The 16,260-nt window shown below is 41.5% G+C and overlaps 1 protein-coding gene, 1 non-coding gene and 2 pseudogenes across 3 annotated transcripts; 1 reads left to right on the top strand and 3 right to left on the bottom strand.

Moving 5' to 3' along the window:
* Positions 1-825: 825 nt before the first annotated feature.
* LOC133922744 (uncharacterized) lies at positions 826-4,998 on the bottom strand (annotated as a pseudogene).
* Positions 4,999-6,608: 1,610 nt separating this feature from the next.
* LOC133922743 (uncharacterized) lies at positions 6,609-11,179 on the top strand. Of its 2 annotated transcripts, XM_062368206.1 has the most exons (7): positions 6,613-6,927; positions 7,987-8,077; positions 9,188-9,303; positions 9,593-9,652; positions 9,763-9,828; positions 10,353-10,558; positions 10,863-11,179. In XM_062368206.1, the coding sequence occupies exons 1-6, from the start codon at positions 6,871-6,873 to the stop codon at positions 10,545-10,547; spliced, it is 585 nt and encodes a 194-aa protein (XP_062224190.1). In that variant the 5' UTR covers positions 6,613-6,870; the 3' UTR covers positions 10,548-10,558; positions 10,863-11,179. The 2 variants fall into 2 exon arrangements, with proteins under 2 accessions (XP_062224191.1, XP_062224190.1); XM_062368207.1 differs by lacking the exon at positions 10,863-11,179 and having other exon boundaries at positions 6,609-6,927; positions 10,282-10,420.
* A 218-nt stretch (positions 11,180-11,397) lies between these two features.
* TRNAS-GCU (transfer RNA serine (anticodon GCU)) lies at positions 11,398-11,479 on the bottom strand. The gene has a single exon. It is a non-coding gene; the product is annotated as a tRNA-Ser (tRNA).
* Positions 11,480-12,325: 846 nt separating this feature from the next.
* Positions 12,326-14,554, bottom strand: LOC133920721 (E3 ubiquitin-protein ligase SINAT2-like; annotated as a pseudogene).
* Positions 14,555-16,260: the final 1,706 nt, after the last annotated feature.

Here is a 16,260-nt window from a genome sequence, read left to right as displayed (position 1 = left end):
AGTTAAAACAAACGGGGTTCTGGAGAAATGGTTTCTGGAGAAGCTAGAAGTCTGTTTCTGAGGAAAATGAACTAAAGCTAAGAAGCTCACTGAGATGTGCTTTTCTGAGAAGCTATGTGCTGAGAAACCAAAAATTTATTGTAGAAGCTAACAGCCTATTTCCAAAAACAGCTTTTCAGACAAGCCAAAAGCACAGCTTTTCAGAAAAGCTTAAAAGCAGAAGTTCAAACAAACAAACCCTTAATATAGTTAAATTTTAATATAATCCTAATTTTAGCATGACCAATTTTTAGCTTGGTTTCCTGAGGTGAGAACAAATAGTCTCTTAAAGTAGGGTTTTGGATCTAATGTTCATAAGTTAATATAAAATAGTTTAAGTATCTATTTTTAATCTAGAATGTAAAAAAATGACTCACTTAAACATCTCTAGTATACCTTTAGCTTCAGCTTTATAAATTTCTAGAGTTAGGAATATGTTCCAAAAATTCTTAGAGTTAGAGCTCTACCAAACAATACCTTAATTGCAAACTGCGTCCTCTACGGGATATTTGGATAAGTAAATTTCTAGTTTAATTATTTCTACTCGGGAAATCAAATGATAACAGCAGAATATCCCCGCATGATTACATGTACTCAATTCGGAAGCGATTTGAAAGCGCTCTTTCCTAAGTTTAGGGCGCGTTTGGAACACATGCACTTTTGCAGAAATTTCACTGGAGAGTGGAGACGACAAGAACATGAAAAGTTTGGCTTCCAAACGTCATGGATTCTTTGGGTATCACAAGTTCCAAATGATCATAGTAGCAGCCGGAAGAGGAAGTGAAATTGCAAAAATGATTTCTCTTCGTTTCTTTCCCTTCCTTTTCAATCCACAATATTTAACAAAATACATCGTCCCATAAGAAAAATGACTTCAGACAGAACTTCAAGCTTAAGCTTTACCCAACACAAGTAGGGAAGGCTTCCTGAGCCTACAAATAAATAAAAAAATCAGCTTACACTATGCTCAATATTAACTACTCACCTTTTCTACTGATCCACAAAAGGCAAAAATCTAGGTCACATACAATTAACAAGAGCAAATTGATAGAATCAATAACGGGCCATTGTAACCATGGAGACGCCTATCTGACTGACTGCCAACTATCTGTCTAGGGCCAAGATAGCCATTGTTTCTTCTCTATGTAACAATGCATTGCACCTTCTCTTTCTCTTTCTCTTCTCCGGTTAGCCACCCATGATTCGCCTGATGGCTGCCCGCTGTGACGACGTTAACCTCGCCGGGAAGGTCACGTCAAACTTGATCACCAACTTCCCCTTCTTCCCCAGTTCCTTCCTGATCGGCCAACCTTCGTTCTCGAGCACCACTTGGTACCCAGGGCGCACCACTTTCTCCACCCTCACAGGCAGATTCCGGCCATCAAGGGTTCTGAGGTTTATCGCCGTCCCAGCGAGAGCATCCACTAGAGGGATCTCCTGTTTTACTAGAAGGTTGTTTCCTTCGAGACTGTACACATCGTGGGGCTTCACATCGAGGACGAAGGTCAGGTCCTGTCCCAACTGGCCATGCAGCTTGTCACCTTTGTTGGGAAATGTAATCTTGGTTCCCTTTTTCCATCCAGGGAACACTTCAACTGCCAAGACCTCTGTTTCAACTTCTTTTCTGCATGATGAGATACGGATGGAAACTAAGAAAGGCAACATACTTTCTATTCTTCTTAGTAAATGTAATAGCAAACGGACCCTAATATCTCTAGCTAATCATGCTGCCATGCAATTCAACAAAAAAAAGGAATGTGGCATGTAGAACTCCATCAAGAAGCAAGAAGTGTACAACTAGGATGCCAAGTGAACTGTCAAAGTGGCATGATTTTCCTCCAGAAATGGTTTTCATGTCAAATCAAACCACATTTTGTATTCATCAGCCAGTAAGCTCATCCGGGTTAACAATTTTCAGAGTTCAGGTAACATTAGCCATGTCCTTGCTACCAAATACTTCAATATCACTTCCCACGACTCCATTTTGGAATGGTCAGAGGATTTGACAGAAGGTAATGAAAAACAGTGTGGAAAACAGAGTACTCATTGAGGTGAATGTTCCATGTTTACAAGTTCCTGTAAAACATGCATGTATGCCAGGGAAAAGAAAAGAGGTACTGGGGACAGATGTTCAATTCAAACGCCATGTATGCATTTAAGTCTTAGCCTTTCATGACTAATTCAAATCTACACGTTATAGCATACATCTTACCAAAAAGAAAAAGGAAAACAAAGAATACCCAGTGGACTTGCTATTGTGCTATGCAAACAGAAGATAGAAAACAAATACTCCCTCCAGTCGATAATACTTGACGCTGGGGCATTTTGGCTAAAGTACATGAAAACATGTCGCTGAGGGAAAATAAGGAGCAAATGGTCCTTTCTGCCCCTAATTAATCATGTACTCGCACTGCGAAGGAAGGAACCATGAAGATGGAGCGATTTGTATTTGTTTCTTCCCTGGAACATGTGCCTCAAAGTAAATAGGGGTATAAGAGTAAAAGTACCCTTACTTTAATAGCTGAATTCCTGTCCAAAACGTCATCTTTAGATGACCGGAGGGAGTATCAATTAGCACAGCATCTGTTACCATTTTGTTGCACTTTAAATTCCATGATGATGCAATAGTAGAATACATAACACTATTTGGAAACAAAGAAATTTATGCCAGCAAAATAGTGTCCAATACCGGCTCGCATTTCTAAGCCTCATTAATTATTCGCACATTATTCCAGACTCTAATGCAGCAAAAAGGAAAAAAAACACCACACTAGGGAACAATGCATTACTACGGAAATTTAGGAATATAAGAAAAGTAAGACAACGTACCCATCTGGCTTTGCGACATTCCTAGTGATCTTCATCTTCCTTTTGGTTCCATTGTACAACTCCACAAGGGTGCATACTAAATTTTTTTTTCCACGGGCAGTGGCTCTTCTACCTGGCTTGTACTGGCACTGCTCTCCTTCTGTGGACCAGAAGAAGCTTCACTCTAGCTGGCTTGTACTGTTCCTTGCCGAGGTCCAGTGTGATCTTGGCTGGAATCACGCTCGGTCTTTGTCGAAGGAGTAAGCCTTGTTGCTTGTCATGAACTCAGCAAAGAAATCATCTGCACCACTAGGATTGTACCTGAAATTACCTGGACCACTTGAGCCAGCAGCTGTGGAGGTCCGGCTCTGTGAACCAGGTGGAGGCATCCCCTTCCAGCCTTCTTCACCGTATTGGTCATAAATTGCACGCTGTTCTGAATCACTTGGTGCCTGAGTCCATTAACCAGAGTTGGCCAGAGTAAAACAAATAAGCAATGCGGCACTTGAAGAAAAAAATTAGACTACAGAGACACTGAAAAGAGAAAAGAGGAAACAGATTTTGCATAACTGATGCATTCTTGGCCCTGGAAGTATGTTACACACATTAATCATGTATATTTGCAGTAATCCACGATATGGTTGAAAGTAAAATAACGATAATGCAGTACAAGTAAGCCAATGTGCCAGTGACCCAAGAAAGAAAGAAGGAAAGCAGTTGTAGTTCTTGCACTCGTGCATTTCAACAATGAAATCTAAAGTAAATGAATTTTGCATCACAACAACTGTAAGAAACCCCATATGCAGCAATACTATGTTTCATCACTATACTACATGCTAAGGTTACGATCAGACAATGAGTAAGATACACTTTCAACTTACGGAAGTTGTAATTTACAATAACCAAAGACTTCACCATTTCAAACCAGTGGTAGTCAAATATTTCCACATGCAGCGCATCACCATCAGATTTACGCAAAAATGGCAAACAACTATCATTTTCTTTCTGGAATGGTGAAATAATCAAACATAAACTTCCTAAAATGCAACACATTGCAAGGAAAAAAGATGTGCAAAATTCACTTGCCTCATAGGCCTCAGTTATCTGCTTGAACTTTGCCTCAGCTTCAGCGCCTCAAGTCGGATTCTTGTCGGGATGCAACGTTCTCGCAAGCCACCGATACGACTTCTTGAGGTCCTCCAAGGTGGCATTGCGATCCACCTTGAGGATATTGTAGTAGTCCATTCCCATTCTTGCTTTCCCAGTCAGGAAATCACAAATGTGCAATAAACCCCTAACACTAGATCATCAATTCTCCTGACTCCGAATCTTCAGAAGCCCCAATTCATAAATCTTTTGGGAACTCCAGTGTCTTCGATTATATCGAGCGATCCTTCCAACTTTCGGAATATGCTTCACAAGAATCACCAGGAGATCGATCAAATCAAGGAAACCGAGATGAAATAACTCTATCTATCCCCATTACCCTCCTCACACAAAAAAAGAGAAGAAAAGAACACGCGTGATCCTACCTTCCGTCTCCACAGCCAATGTCACAACGGATTCTAGCCAACAGCGCCCAGAAAACCGATGAAATCCACACGAGAAACGCGGCAGAAGTGCCCACCTTCTCAACGCCTCTCCACAAGAAACTGCAGCATCCAATCATTTATCCTCAAATTAGTAAGCGGCAAAACGGCGCCTTTCACCTCTTCAGGACCAGATTACGCCGTTTGCAGCCCGAAATCCACAGGATGCAGAAACGTTGAGCCAAGAGGAGAACAAAAATGCTACCTGGGGCTTCAAACTGCTGTCAAGCTAGAGGGATTGCGCGATATAACCCCTGCAAGAACTGCCCCCCGCCTCAAAATCCCGCCTTTCGCCGTGAATCTGCAATGGAGCCGGCTGATTTCGCGGGGAGGCCTGCCGAACTGCGGATTGATTCGCTGTGGGAGCCGTGGGGATGTTTGGGACTTTCCTTCTCTCTTTATTTTATTTTTCCGAATATTGATATTTTAGTTTTGGGGTGTTTAAGGATTAAAAAAGGGGATGTGCGATTCTCCGTACCGCTCAGGTATGTTTGGTTTTAAAATGTGTACACAAGATACGGTTTACCATAAGAAATTGTAGCCTAGTTACGCTTAATTTCAAAGACGACATGATTAGCGACGGATTGATCTTCTCAACATAGGATCTGTGAAGATGCATGTCAAATCGTCGGTATTTATCCCCTGCCATTGCAAGGATTTGCATCACACAAGTTTGAACTCGTCAAATCCGTAGACTCAAAATGGACCTGAGCCTCTTAAGATTCTTCAACACACAAGTTTGAACATAACAATCAAGCTCTCAGTTCCCACGTGGAAAAAAAAAAGCAAGGACGATCTTGGTGTTTCCCTCTATGTTGGTTTCACCAAATCAGATACGAGACCCATCAAAAACGGCAACTAATGTCGAATATCGGTATATAGACTCAAAGATGTATGAAGTTATCAAAAGTTAGTTTATATGAGTGTGTCTTTAGTCCAGTTGTCAGTAATGGATATTCTGAAGTCTAGCATAGATCAGTTTACCATTAATAGGTTTGTATAGTTGGCAAAAATTGAGAGTTTCTGTTTTCTCATCCATTTAATATGACATGGAGTTCATTTAATTAGATTATTCTGTATGAAATAACTTAATTATTTTATTTGTGGTAAATTGCTTCTTTCTAGTGTAGATATTGTGTAGACAAATATAAGTTGGTGGACTGTAAGGCTGATCCAGTAGCGGCAATTTTTTTTTTATTATTGTGCTTGTTGCTGAATTTTGGTTTGGTTCTCATAAAAGTGAGGGGTGACAAGGTGAGAAGGTAACGATAGATTTTAACAACCTGACGAAACAATAGTTACTTTTACGTAAATTGATGGATTGACTATTAGAGTATGATGGATGATCTATTTCTTCTCAAATTTTTGCTCATGAGATTAAAATGTGTTTTTCTATTGAGTTTAGTTGGCTCTATTGATTTGAAGTTTTATTGCAGCTGAGGACATAGCTATATGGCATGAGGTTGTTTGGCTATGTCATGTCTCATAATTATCGTTCATCTAGATTACATTATGTCTGTAATGAATAAGTATCTTTGGTTTTTTATTCTTTCTACTGATATATATAGAGTGGGACGGTCTACTGATAAGTTGCTCTACACCCACTTAGTTCAATAGGTCGCTCTTGATGTCATATTTTGCCGATCTACATTAATGTTCCATAATATTTGTTTATTTGTGCTAAAATATGATTTTCGTTGTAAGTTACCGACACTTCATTAGTTAGACTTAATAAATGTGGATCAAGTTAGACAAATGAATTTAATCGAGTTAAAATAATCATACTTACTGTAGATCATGTGCTATACATATATAATTTTAGATACAAGTCGAATACACATATGCACTTATATCACAATTACGTCCATACACATCTATATAGGAACATTCTACCTCACATCTAAAAAAGATTAAAGTCATAACTTCATATAGCATGAATACACACTTTGACCACTCAACATACCCACTACTACTTCTTTTAAAATTAAATCTTATGAAAATATAAGTACACATTAAATGTAGACTCGAATGAAGATAAATAGATTGGACTACAACGACTCGATATTCACAAAGAAAAGAGCAGGAATACTGGCTTGGCTACCTCACACCAGCAGAAACACCAAGGCAGGCAAAGAATTCTAATGCCGCGTGCGTTGTCATTTTCGTGGGTCTCGTGCCAGAGAGACCAACCCAGCAGCCAAGAAGGAAAACAATGGACGCCACCACTGGCGATCTCTGCTTCCTCTCACCAAACCAACCCAACCCAACCACTGGACCGTACCCTGCCCCTGCTTCGTCCTGGCTCCCGCGATCCACTCCATTGCCGAACAAGAGAACAAGAGAGAGAGAGAGAGAGAGAGAGAGAGAGAGAGAGAGAGAGAGAGGGAGGCAGGCGGCCGCAGAGAGCAACAGCTGCTAGGCAAGAAGCGGGGGGATGGGGCAGGCTCTGCGCAGGCTCTTCGATTCCTTCTTCTCCACCAAGGAGATGAGGGTAATAATCTTATCCTCACTGCCCTTCTTCCGCCTTTTCTTGGTTCGGTTGCTTTGCTTGCTCATGTAAGCAGGTTCTTGAAACCTCCAGGCGTGGTGCGGTCTGATTCTTGAACCTTCACAGCGTTAGGTTATTGCTTTGAGTTGAACTGTATTAGGTCTGCCCTGCTGGAATGGTTCGTCTAAAATCTGGATGTTACTTGGTCTGGTACTGCGCAAGAATGTGGGCTCATATGGGTTGTTGGCTTACTGGCTGATATGCTGTTCCACGGTGAAGCTTTGATCCGAGTTCTTGGTTTGTATTAAGGAGTGGCGTGTGACCGGGGATCCGTTATTTAGGGTTCTATTGATGATTCGACGTCTCTTTAAGTTCAGTTATCAACTGTGCTGCGCAGAAGTCTATCCAATTCAGTAGGGGTGCAAATAGGTGAACCTTAGGGTACTCTTTGACCCACTTTACTTTATTTGTTTGTATAAGGGATCCACAAAATGGACTAGAAAGTAAGTTTTTAGTGCATTTCTAACTAACTAGAGAGGGTAGAGGACTAGAGGGTCGACCCTCTTGCACCCCAAGAATTCAGTGCTTGGTTACTAATTCAGAGATACTAATTCAGAGATTCTTGTCGTCCAAATTCATTGACGATTTTCTGCAATCTATTAACCGATTGAGCAATTGGTGTGGCAATATCCCTTAAATGATTTCGATGGCCATTCTACCTTGAATTTCACTAAGATCATCCTTGCAGTGTTGTGGGAATTTCGAGATAAAGTGGATTGAGATAGCACTCTATAATGTACATTAGCAATAGATAGTATCGTCTACTGTGAGTTGGCTTCCAACCCAGCTAATTTTCTGAAGGCCAAAATAGAGTTGAGAAATGAGCCGTAACCTAGCGATCTAGTGATTTTAGTTAAATATAGTTGTCCGTTATCCGCCTTAACCCAATGGCTTATTCCATCAAGTCTTCATCATCACATCATCCTCCATCACTTCTGTAAATTTTTTTTTGATCAATGGTTATCTGAATCTGTCACTAATAATGTGATTACCCTCGTCAAGGTTGTGATGCTTGGTCTGGATGCAGCTGGTAAAACAACAATATTGTACAGGCTGCACATGGGAGAGGTTCTTTCAACAGTCCCTACAGTGGGTAGGTGACCCATATCATTATTTATTTACTTATTTATCTCCAATGCATTGGGGGTACAACAGCTTGCACGATGGGTGCAGTTTGGTCATATAACTTGAAAATTGTTCAAACGGGTCACTAAACTTGATTTATGAGTACATTTGGTGACATGGACAAGTCCAAAGTGACAAACGAACAATACATGGTGCCATCTAGGCTGCACACGCAACTGCGACATGATGTCATGCATCTGATTTGCAAATTAGGCCCTCGTACTTTTCGTGTAGTAGGTTTTTTTTCTTTATTTCTCTCTTACCTCCTATCGCATGAACCTAATGCACCATGCTGCGGCACATGTAGTTGCCATCGGCGGCGCTTGTCGACGGGAAGTGGGGAAGATGAGTGCCTCAGCAATCTAGTCTCTGATACCGTCAGACACCTATTTTTCGTCCACTCGACGCAATCAGGTACGAAGGAAGCAATGGCACCTGTCCTTCGTCCATTACTTCAATTTGCCTACCAGCTGCAGAAGAAAGACTCTCATGCTGTCTTCCAATGAATGGCGTCTGTCCTAGTCTCAAACTCTCATCCAAGTCCACATGTGAAAGCATGAGTCGATGTCCTGGTGCAGCTCCAATGGCCACTGATAGATAAAGACTGTCGTCTGAGGTGATGGAGATGAACCTGGCAGAGCTAGTAATTGAGCTCCGAGCCGGGGAACCGGGTGCGAAGAGCACGGCAGCTTGAATCGCTTTACTGCGTGCGCTTGCAAAGGGGAACGGATGGAAAGGCCCAACAACTGAGAAAGAAATGGTTAGCAGGGGGTATTTATAGAGAAACATGTTGCCTAAGCTTTTGTGAACGTGCCTCATGTGATCCAAAACCACCGTGGATGGTTAATCAGCGCAACTTAGGCATCACTAGCCACCTTGGACCAGTCCGCGTCATCAAATGCACCCACAAATCAAGTTTAGAGACCTGTTTGAGCAATTTCCAAGCTGTATGACCTAGGTGCACCCACCATGCAAGTTGTTGTACCGCTGGTGCAATTTTCTCCTTTTGTTCTTTTGGACTTGGTTGCAATCCTCATTTCTCCATCAATTGATTGGTAACATAATTTCTCCCCTGCAGGTTTTAATGTTGAGAAGGTTCAGTATAAGAATGTGGTATTCACTGTTTGGGATGTTGGCGGGCAAGAAAAACTCAGGACACTGTGGAAGATGTACCTCAGTAATTCTGATGCACTGGTAATAACTATTACATGGAAGTCTATAGACACATGCCTAGCTTCTCATTATGTCTGTTTGGCCCTTTTAAGTTCTAATCTTTCTCAATTCTTTCTTTGATATTGACTTGCACATTGCTCATCTTCCCTTGTAATTAATATCCAAACCATAGCATGTATATATAGTCTCAATCTAAGCACATTTTGAAAAAAATTGCATAGGTGAACTTAGTAAATTGGCACACTGAACATAAGTGAAGAGCATTTAGTCTTCTTGCTAAGGTTGTGTTTCCGCTTTCGATTTGTTGCAGATCTATGTCGTTGATTCTTTGGACAGAGAAAGGATTGGAAATGCGAGGCAAGAATTTCAGGTTACATATTTCATACTATCTCCAATTCTCCATCACTTTAGGACTTCCGGCTCCTTTTGTGTTTTTGATGACACGAGGTCCTACTAACATGCATTCTTTTATCCTTCCAGACCATTATCAAGGACCCTTTGATGGCAAACAGCATAATCTTAGTATTCGCAAACAAACAGGACCTGGTAAGTTAAACCAAGAATTTGGAGTGATAATGGCTACTTGCGTAGCCGCTTCTTTATGACCTTATTCACATGTGACTGCTAGTGTATCTTTTGAATTTTCCTTCTGATCAATGAGTATGTCATCACATATTCATTTTTAACAATTTGTCTGTTGTGGCGTATCCAGTTTTCTTTGCAAGGTTATGTGGTATCCAATATCTTCTGTGTTGCTTACGTGTGAGATTTTTGTAGGATAAATTTACCTTATAAATTACAAACTTTACCCTGTGCATATTAGAGAGGCATCAGAGTATTTGCTTTCAGAAAACGGTCAATGTATAGACCATGCTGTGCAGGAACTATTAAAAATTATTCTGCTCTCATGAAGTTTTTTGAGTAAAAAATAATTCTATGAAATTTGATATGGCTAATTGACAAGTGGAAGTTTCCATCTGTTGTGTTGATGTCTTTCAGATTTATGAAAGGTTCAAATGAGCAGCGATCGAGTGACACTCCCAGACTGATACCTTTTCTTCTTCACGCAGAGAGGTGCAATGAGCCCAGAAGAGGTGAGCGAAGGACTGGGATTGCATGACCTCAGAAACAGAATATGGCATATACAGGGGACCTGCGCACTCCGTGGTGAGGGCCTATACGATGGGCTTGACTGGCTTGCATCCACACTGAAGCAGTTGCAAGAAACGGGTCATGCAACTTCAGTTGCTGGCCCGTCCATCTAATTCAACAGAAGGTCCTATATCATTCTGTGCACACATTTGAACTCCCTTTTTCTTTATTACCACGTCCATTATCCTTTGCTTGCACCTGGCATAGCTTATTGCAAGTCCAAGATATGTTATTACTATTAATCATTTCAATATTAATTTAACCATGGCATGCTATATCTACCCAGTGCCAGTAATTTGCTCTGTTACGACGCACTGTGCGGTGAACCACATCTGGCGTTATATGCCGTGTGAAGTCAGCGATTGCCTTGTGGTACAAACTTAAGAACTATGTAGCTCAATTCTAAAATGTCTGTTCTGTTTGTGCAGTGACCTCAATACCTCAACCAATTGACGCTTCCTGCCACTATCATCCGTTTATCTGCCACAAGCCCACAAGAATAAGCTCCAGTGCATGCATTCTTTGGTGCTTTCTTGGTGTGGCTGCAAGCAGATGGCGTTCCATTGTTTGTGTTCGTATGAGCCAACTCATCCGGCAGGAACTCGCATCTTTCTCCGATGTTTTGTATAGTGTTGGACTGGATGATATGTATCCTTTTCTTGTGTGTAAACTTGAGGGCTGCTGCACATGATCGTTATGCTGATTGTTGGTTGCCAATAAAAAAAAAGGTTATGATTGCTCACAACTGCAAAAAAATATTGCAACTTTCTTCTCTTCATGGCCGAGTGTTATGCTTATAAATTGAAAAGAAGAAATAAAAAGAAGAAGAGTACATCTCCTTTTTGCTAGAAAGAATACATTTAATTTTCAATATTGTTGGTTTAAAAAAGAGCGCTATGAAAATGAACTAGTGCCTGATGGTACTGCTGCAGTTTGACGGCAAGGAGAAAAATGAAAAACGGACGACGCCTGAGAGATTCGAACTCTCGCGGGGAAACCCCATGTACTTAGCAGGCACACGCCTTAACCACTCGGCCAAAGCGTCTTTGTTGAGTTGGGGATTGCAACTATTTAAGTCATTGTTTATCTAAGCTTGGAAATTAGCCTTGCAGAATTGGTCGATCATACCATGGACGAATTACAATGTGCTTGAACGTGATCGTGATTAACCAATCAGAATAAAAAAAAGATACTAGTGCACTAGCATGTAGCATCTCTGTGTCCTCAAACTACAGTGTTCCTTGCCCTTTGTGGCCTTGTGGCTTGTACCACTTACCCTGCATAGTACTACGCGCTGACACCGGCAGCACCCGGTGCACGGCAGCACGTGAAAATTGAAGATGCCGCCTGTCCTGGTCACGTTGCTGCTGCTGGCCAGGAAGCCCATGCGCTTCTAGGCCTTCCGGACCACCTTGAGATCGCGTGCCCCATCCTGGCCTGGCCTCTCACCATCTTCTAACAACAAGGCTTTTCAGACAAGCACTGCAGTGCCGGGACATCAAAATCGAGTTTTGCACAGCAGCGGGACAACGATACTTTTCTGACAGAGAACGGGCGGAAGGATCGATCGTTTCGGTCCCTGCCCACGAGCGCTCGGCTCAACGCTGGTGTCTCGCCGGAGCCTGTCCCCGGAATGAAATCGTTACCTCTCACACGCACTGGTTACTAGCGTTCGGACCATCTCTCGAAGGTAGGCGTGTGGGTGTGAGTATAGGCTCTGGATCATAGCCATGCATAGAGAAGTGTGTGAGTAAATACGTACATGTGGTATAAGTATACACGTGAGTTCAGATACAACAACTTGGATACTACAACTTGTACTTTGAAGTTAAGATAAAAAAATGCTTTTCTGACAAGTTTCTCCGTGGCTTTTTTTTTTGCGAAGGCTGAAAATACACCCCTGTGTTTACAAAAAAGGACCTTGAAGAACAACGAAAATACAACAACACACATGTTCTTTATTCTTGCACACAAATCGCATTGTTAGCCACTGCCCGATTTCGCCGGCACGCCCCGCCCCACGTGCCCACATCCGCGCAACGGCAGCACCCTCTCGCATCGGGACATCACCTGTGATCAGACATTCTGAACCTGCATATGGACAATTGTACGGCCTGAACCTGCACAGCTCCTCATGCTTGAGTCTGTTCTTGCAAGGATGAATCTCGGTACATCCCATGCTTCGGTATTTGCATGGAACTGAAGTTGCTCTGCCACCTTTTCAAGAGCCAAGTATCTGATATTTCCCAGTTCCTGGCGACAAGTAGGGCAATGATTGTCTACCCTGTGCTTGCAGCTAGAGGAAATTGGTGATCATTTGGGCACTGCAAGAAGGACAAGGAACTAGTGGATTATCACCTATCTCAATTTCTGTGTTCATTTCTATAGCCAAAGACAGTTGAAACTGATGTTTTAAATTACACGATCTAAACTGTTGTTTTGATTTTATTTTTTACACAATATCTGAATATCATCACTAAATCGAGTAATTGAGTGACCATAGTAAAGTTATCTTTATTTAGAACAATAAAATTAATCCATTAAGACCATGAAAATGTGGAAGGATAAAAGAAACAGAAGCACAGACAACATTATGTGCATGTGGTCTACACAGAAAGCAAACTGAAAAAACATGAAAGTGTTTTAACTTCTAATGAAAAGCAATAAAAGTTATGAACTTGTTGATAGTCAAGGCCACCCCAAATTCTAAGAGATGGCATAAGGATTGACTCCAAATTACATATGCACTGACATAAACATACATAGGAAACCAAGAACCTGCTCTCTGCATTCCTGTTCTATAATCAACATATGGAAATTCAGAATTATTTTGATAAGTGGAGTCTAGAATTGTAATGGACAACATGATAAACACAAAGATGCAACAGAATTGAGTTAGCATGGCTAACAAAACTTGTGAATTACCATTGATTAGATATGGCAAAAAAAATTACATTAGCATATCAAAGAACACAATGTATATTGTGATTATTAAAGGATCTGCTTCTGCCAATGGATTAAAAGGAGCAGAAGATAAGTCATCAGCACGGGAACCTGAATTATAGGTGGGCGCATTGAGTTTGTACACACTGGAAATTCGAGCAAATCATTCAAGCCAATCAGTGATGATAATGCATCATTGGCTAGTGATGTAGACCACGGTTTACATTTAGGAACCCTATCAAGCCTAATACCACCAAGTGCCTCAGAAAGCCCATCATCTCCACAGTCACAAACTCACAATGCTGCTTCCAGGGGCCATTGTAAAAGTTCCGTTCACATTGGGAAGTAGTAGAAAATATCAGCACCCCGCCACTCCATTACTTCCTTGTAACCAGCTGCCTAATTCAGAACTTATCAGGTGAGACTATGGGCAGGAATAGTACATCAAGTTTAAACTTAAAACGAGACATCTAAACACAGCAGTATTAACATCTTGAACAAGTTGATACTGATCTTCAGTTCACAAAGGCCATATAAGAAACACACATATTCCTCACAATCAGGAATCGAGCTAAAGTTTGTTTGCTATCTGGCATACTATCGATCAGTTGTCACTGCCCGGTAGCCAGCAGCAGCTGAATCCAACTTGACGCAAGTTACTGATAATTAAACTCCATTCAGAGTTCAGAACTGAAGAAACACCATCTATTTCGGTGAATCTCGTCCATGATTCACGGAATTAAGTTCCTAAAGATACTAAAATCATATATAAAAAGAGAAATTGAGCTCACCCCCAGTGCCCCCACTAAACCGACATTGTTCTCCCACATCACGAATTGGCTGCGAGTGGGGAAAAGAGCCTCCTATCTGCTGCTAGTACCTACAAAAAATTGTCACCCATTTGTTTATTTTCCTGAAACGCGCACCGAACGTGCGAAACTCCCGCGGCCCTCTTTTCTCCCTAATTGCGTCCCTGAAGCTCCCATTTCCCACCAATCTCACACAGGCGCCTCTAAATCCTTGCAAAATTAAGCGAACGGAGCCCTCTAATTCCGCCTCAAATTGGTAGGCAAATTTGAGGCCAAAAAATGCCTCGAAATCCAGTCTCGGTGAGCGAGCGAAACCGTACTACAGTCTACAGAAACGGACTCACCGAGCAAAAATGAACAAAAAAAAATTGCGACAAGGGTTACGGTGGGCAACGAAAGAAAGGCTTTTTTCTGGTATTCAACTTGGTTAGAGGGCAGGCCCTAGAAATATTGCACCGGCATTATTTGACAAATCAAAAAGGAAAAACTTTTCTGTATTTAAGGCCTTGACAAACCAAGTCTGGATTGCAAACCTTGATCATCTTACAACAACGGATGAGCTCCATCAATTTGTGCTTCTGTGGGGGAAAACTTCAGAATGTCGTGCTCGACCCTGAAGTGCAAGACGCAATCTCTTGAAGGTGGACAGTCGACGGTGAATACACAGCACAAAGCGCCTACAAAATCCAGTTTAAAGGTAGCAGAAGGAAACCGGTGATGATGCAAATTTGGAAGGCAAAAACGGAGTCCAAATGCAAAGTTTTCGCGTGGCTACTCCTGCATCAAAAAGTTCTAACAGCAAATAACCTTGCAAAGAGGGGATGGCCCCATGATCCAATATGTAAGCTTTGCCGAATTGAAAATGAGACTCCGCAGCATCTCTGCAAAGATTGCCCGTATACTCAAGAGGTGTGGAAGGTGATCACCTCTTGGTTGAACCTTCAAGATTTTTCGGACATGGATGAGCATTTATCAATCAACAGATGGTGGCAATTGGTTCGTAGGAAGGTGGCACGAACTCACCGTACGTTATTCGACGGCGTTGTCATCTTTTTTTGGTGGAATATATGAAAGGAAAGGGATCGGAGAACCTTTGAAAACAAGCAGCTATCAGTGACAGACGTGGCGTTCAGGCTCAAGAAACAGATTGATCAACATCGGATAGCTCTCGCCTCTTCCTCTTAGTGTAGATGGTTATTTGTGCTTCCTTTAAAGGCGCTCGGTCGTGGATGATCGGTTTCGCTGTTTGAAGCGTTCCTAGCCTCCCTTCTAGCTGGGGGGGGGGGGGCGAGTGTGGGCCACTCTGACTTTGTTTGTTTCTTCCATACCGTGTGTTATCCTGAGATCTTTTTAATTCTTTTAGCTTTTTCCTTCCTAATATATGATCGGCAAGCCTCTTACCGTTCCTTTTTGAAAAAAAAAAATTGCGAAGAAAAAGAGACATCAGCGGGAGCGCGGGGGACACAGACACGGTGTCGCCAGAGCAGCTACGAAAGTAGCAGCAGAAAGATTCCGTCTAGCAGCGCAACTGGAGGCTCCCGGAGACGCCGCAAATCGGGGAGGAGAAGCCAAGCTAAACGACCAGGAGGAGGCGTACGTATTTTCTAGTTTTTGTTGGGTGCGTGCGCGTTTCCGCTTTTGGTTTGTTTTGTTGCGTTTGTTTTTTTTTAATTTATGCTATTATAAATATCTCTGTTTTGAAATATACCACTGCACTTTCATTTAAAAAGATGTTATTATAAATCTCATAAAATTAGATCCATTTTATTATGAATCTTTTGAAATTAGATCATACCAAATTAGATCAATACTGAAATTAGATCAATACTATTACAAATCTTATAAAATTAGATCTATACCAATTGCTCGGAGAGTAAGGTAATAACATAGATCTAATTGCATTAGATTTATAATATCATATTTATAAATATCAAAAGTGTACTGACATATTTAAAACCATAATATTTATAATAGCATAAATCTAAAAACACTTGTCTCTCTCACGGTACGGTGTCGATCCATGGTGGACCGTATCTTTTCTGACATGCGAAAATATAAATATTGGACGTAGTAA

The sequence above is a fragment of the Phragmites australis genome, chromosome 6, assembly GCF_958298935.1.
Source record: "Phragmites australis chromosome 6, lpPhrAust1.1, whole genome shotgun sequence".
Taxonomy (NCBI): Eukaryota; Viridiplantae; Streptophyta; class Magnoliopsida; order Poales; family Poaceae; genus Phragmites; species Phragmites australis.
The sequence above is the reverse complement of the archived record's forward strand: the minus strand, read 5'-3'. Positions and strand labels throughout refer to the sequence as shown.

Bases quoted from the DNA above. Each gene is read 5' to 3' on its own strand.
- LOC133922743 (XM_062368206.1), top strand. From the start codon at position 6,871: ATGGGGCAGGCTCTGCGCAGGCTCTTCGATTCCTTCTTCTCCACCAAG. The intron at 9,304-9,592 runs GTAATAACTATT...GATTTGTTGCAG, and splicing joins TCAGTAATTCTGATGCACTG to ATCTATGTCGTTGATTCTTT. The intron at 9,829-10,352 runs GTAAGTTAAACC...TTCTTCACGCAG, and splicing joins TCGCAAACAAACAGGACCTG to AGAGGTGCAATGAGCCCAGA.